Raw genomic sequence first — 4,847 nt, forward strand, 5'->3', positions numbered from 1 at the left:
TCCAGTCAGCACACAGAATGGACATGAGGGCTCCTGCTCAGCTCCTGGGGCTCCTCCTGCTCTGGCTTCCAGGTAAGGAAGGATAGCATTTCTCTATCCACTATGGCATGTGCTGAAGGGGCTTCAGGGAAATCTGTAATAACATGACTAATAATGTAGATATTTGCTTTTATGCTTCCAATACCAGGTGCCAGATGTGACATCCAGATGACCCAGTCTTCATCCTCCCTGTCTGCATCACCAGGAGACACTGTCACCATATCCTGCAGAGCCAGTCAGAGTATTAGCAATTACTTAGCCTGGTATCAGCAGAAACCAGGGAAAGCCCCAAAGCTCCTGATCTATTACACTTCAAGTTTGGCCTCTGGAGTCCCATCCAGGTTCAGTGGCAGTGGATCTGGGACAGATTATTCTCTCACCATCAGCAGCCTCCAAACTGAAGATTTTGCCACTTATTTCTGTCAGCAGTATGCTAGTAGACCTCCCACAGTGATACAACCCATATCATAAACTTCCCAGGGAAGCAGAAGTGAGAGGCAAGGCTGCCCCGCTGCACTTTCTGGTACCTCTACCTATTGACAGTTCTTCTCACATGCAGCCTAGCTCTGATGACTATTGCAAGCTTTTCATTCAACTTTCTGTAAAAGCTCCTCTGTATCTCTGTCTCATTTTTCATCCTCTGTCCCAGAAGCACAGACATGTTATGTCTCTTCTCAGATAAGGGCACCTTTTGGGATTCACATAGTAAAACACAAGTCAGACAAAATTCTCCAAGAAGGACTTGTTTTAATAAAGGAAATGAGTCTAATCATTAGCTTCTGTACTCCTAGGTAAATAGAGAAGTTGGAACTAGGAGTGAGGAATTCTCCAGTTCTGTGAAACTCTCCTAGGGTTTAGGATACATAAGCCTGGGATTCAACAGACTGTGTAAAAAGCCATTGTGAGCTGCTGATGCTCACACCTGACCCAGCAACCACTCTGGGGGATTCTCCAGGCCTCAACTCTGTGATGATGTCACCTGTTTATGTCAAGAAATGCACAAACCCCTAATGTTGGAATTCTGCAAGAAACCAGAGAAGGAAAGGATTTTCACTTCTACAACAAAGGTAATGATCATAATGATGGTTTGAGATAGCTCACAGCTTTGGATCGTCAAGATTTCCCAAATTCTCAGAAATATTCCTCCTAAGCGATGGCATTACAATTCACTTAAATTTGATTCTAAGTTTTGTCTACCAATCTGAAATCATAAAAAATAAAAAAATAAAACTTCATTAAGTCTTGGAAGAAAGTATAAAAGCTGAAAATTGTATAAAACATCACAAGTTGTTCAAGAACTTACAAAGGAACAAACAATTGAAAGAACTTCCTTAATAAAACAAGTGAGATGTAAACCAATACAACATATGAAAAATAGAAAATAAATTACTTGCTTTAAGATTTAATTTCGTGCTATGCATAGGTTACTCAAACTTGCAATACTAGCTAATCAGGAGGTTGAGATCTGAGGATGAAGGTTTAAAGCCAGCCTGAGCAGGAAAAGCTATGAGATTCTTATCTACAACTAACTACCAAAAATCCAAAAGTTGAGCTGAGGTCAATGACACAGAGTGCTAGCTTTTAGTAAAAATGAAGATCAGAGACACCATCAAGTGTATTTGTGAAGATAGATAAATAAGATATAGATATATGTATATGAATATATTGATATACATATATATACAGTTATGTATATACATTATAAATATATACATGTATACATATATATGCATTTATATTTATTCATATTTATATATTTCCTTACTGATATGCAGAAACATTTTTATTTGATGTGTTCTCTATTGTCATTTCTTGCCCATATGCAACAGGATTCCTGCTTATAATTACTTACGACCTTATCTTCAAGTATTTTTCCTTGTTTTCCTAGGATTGTTTTAAACTTTCAGGTCTCACACTAATATCTGATCCATTTGGCATTTTATTTTGAAATTGTGAGATCAAGGAAATAGCTTCTATATTCAATATGTAGATAACCAGTTTTTACATTCTCAATTTTTGAAGACACATTCTTTTTATTTTTAACTGTGAAAATACCATATACAGGGGTTACTATTACATGGGCAAGATAATGAATACATTTCTTAACAAGAATTGTTGCCTCCTCCTTTGTTTCCCTTTCCCATCCCTCCCTTTCTACCCCACACCAGCCCCGCAAACCCTTTCCTCCCTGCCAAAGTTGTAAAGTTCATTTTTCGACATAACAACTTGTACATATTGTTGCAATGGGTCCAACAGTATCCCTATTTAAATGATTTGTTTTTTTCCCTTTGCCTCCAGGCATTATACCAACATCAAATATAGTGAAAGCAGGGGTTATACAGTGGAGAAGGAATATTCAACCCAAAAAAAGAAATCATCTTATAAATATGTTAGAAACAATCACATGAAAGAAAACACATTTGAATACTTATCATGGGGTTCATTTCACCTAACATCAACTTATCTGACATTCTCTGCTTGTCTTAGACATATACTAGTTATTGCAAATAAGGGAAACCATGGGACCTATGTTTCTTTGGGCCAAATTTTCTTTGTCCATTCATCTACTGAGGGGTATCTGGGTTGGTTCCATATCTTAGCTATGGTAAATAATGCTGCAATAAACAGTTGTGCTGTTAGCTTTAATATAGTCTTGTTTGTGATTATTTGGATAAATGCCCAAAAGTGGCATTGCTGGGTCATAGGGGAGCTCTATGTGGAAACTTTTCAGGAACCTCCATACTGCTTTCCAAAGTGGTTGAACAAGTTTACACTCTCACCATCAATGTAGTAGGGTTCCCTTCTGGACACATCCTCTCCAGGATCTGTTGTTATTAGAGTTCTTGATTATAGCCATTCTAACTGGGGTGAGGTGGTATTTCAATGTTGTTGTGATTTGCATTTCTTTTATGGCTAGAGAGTTTTAGCATTTTTCATGTGTCTATTGGTCATCATTCTTTCCCCTTTAGAGAAGTTTCTCTGTAAATCTTTAGCCAACTTATTTATTGGGCAGTTGTTTCTTTGAAGATTTGTTTTTGGATGATTTAATTTTTTGTGTTGAATGTATATTTTAGATATGAGACCCTTGTCTGTTGTATGGTTAGTGAAGCTCTCCCAATCCGTGGGCTCTCTATTGATCTTGCTAGCTATGTCTGAAACATCATGCAATCCCATTTGTCCAACCCTTCTTTGATTTCTTGTGTTTCTGGGTCTCTATTTAGAAAATTTCGGCCTGTGCCAAGGAGACCTAGGGTTTCTCCTATTCCATCCTATAACGTTTTCAGAGTGTCTGCTTTAACTCTGAGGTCTTTGATCCATTTGGAGTTAATTCTGTTGCAGGGTGATATATAAGGATCTAGCTTTCGTTTTCTACTAGTGGTTAACCCATTTTGCCAGCAGCATTTACTGAAGAGGCTGAAGACACATTCTTTTCATACTGGTAAGTATCTGATGGCTACATCTATGTGAATTTATTTTGGGTCTTGTTTTTGGTTCCATTATTCTCCAAATACCCAAAGTTTGCTGGGGGTGAAAATTATTGCAACTAATCCAAGTGAAATGACTTTCCAGGTAGCCTTGCATGTGCTGGATGTCTGGAGGAGCTCTTTTCTCAAGGGAAGATTATACACATAAGTTCACTCTTTCATGATCTTGCAATTTGTCTATAGCTTGAGAGATAATCAGTGTATCTTTGCTATCACCGTGATATATTAATGGTGCTAATCTTTCAAATTGTTCTCAAATTACTCACTTTATCTCTATCAATCAAAGTATTTGACTTGTATCTAGGAGCTACTGCACCCAATATTTTTTAGACCCAATATTTTTAAAATACCAAATTATGAGAAATAATTCTACATAAAGTTGAGTTTGATCTCCATTCTTTCCCTTCTCCTTCACATAAACCTTTAATGATCTGCCTCTAGGAGTTTTCCAGAAAAGTATTTCACCTTGAGTTTGACCACAAGAATCAGAAGCTAAACAGTTACTCTTCCATTAAATGTATTATTAATAAATTATCTTTTTTATAGCTACAATTTGAGCAGATGTTTTTAGATACATATAAAATTTAATCCACCTGACAAATATAGGGAAGAACTAAAGTTATTTCTTTGTCAATGGAAGGCCTCTGGACTTGAGATATGGTAGAGGAAAAAGCAATGTGGTAATTGAAGATTACTAAAAATATACATATTCACTTAAACTAAAATATTTATAAAACCGAAAACAAGCAAAGGTCACTTGTTTATATGGTTAAACTAGAAAATTTGCAAGCCTAATAAGACCAAAACACATTTTTATACAGCAATAACTTATTTTTAAAATTTTTACTCTTTTGTATGCTTTTTTAATCTCAAAATATAACCTCAACTACTTGCTTTTATCCATTAATTATTGTTAATGACAAATTCTCTTAGCAGCAAAGAAGAAAAGGATTCTTAAAAACAATCTCCAACCAACTAAGCACAAGCTTAACAAAACAAATGATTATTTTAAGCTGACAAAACCAAAAAGTTACCTCACCAAAAACAAACAAAAATCATGAACTCAAAAAGCAAAAGCCATCACTGATAATCTCACAGTGTTTCTGGGAAAACAGTCACATACAATATTCAGGACCACAACAAGAAAGTCAGTTTCCCTAGGGAGCTCCAAAATAGAATGAGCACTTTCCATTCTCATGCAAACTACAACAGAAATTTCCAAATACACCTACTTTTTTTTTTATTGTAAAGATACTATACAGAGGGTTACAGTTACATGAGTGAGGTAATGAGTACACTTCCTCTTGAACATTGTTAGCCCCT

At 36.1% G+C, this 4,847-nt stretch overlaps 1 gene segment (V, D, J or C); it reads left to right on the plus strand.

Moving 5' to 3' along the window:
• LOC106000771 lies at positions 1 to 510 on the plus strand. The segment is given in 2 exon segments: positions 1 to 72; positions 188 to 510. Coding segments are annotated over 2 exon segments (378 nt in total).
• Positions 511 to 4,847: the final 4,337 nt, after the last annotated feature.

The sequence above is a fragment of the Dipodomys ordii genome, unplaced genomic scaffold, assembly GCF_000151885.1.
Source record: "Dipodomys ordii isolate 6190 unplaced genomic scaffold, Dord_2.0 Scaffold237, whole genome shotgun sequence".
Classification (NCBI taxonomy): Eukaryota; Metazoa; Chordata; class Mammalia; order Rodentia; family Heteromyidae; genus Dipodomys; species Dipodomys ordii.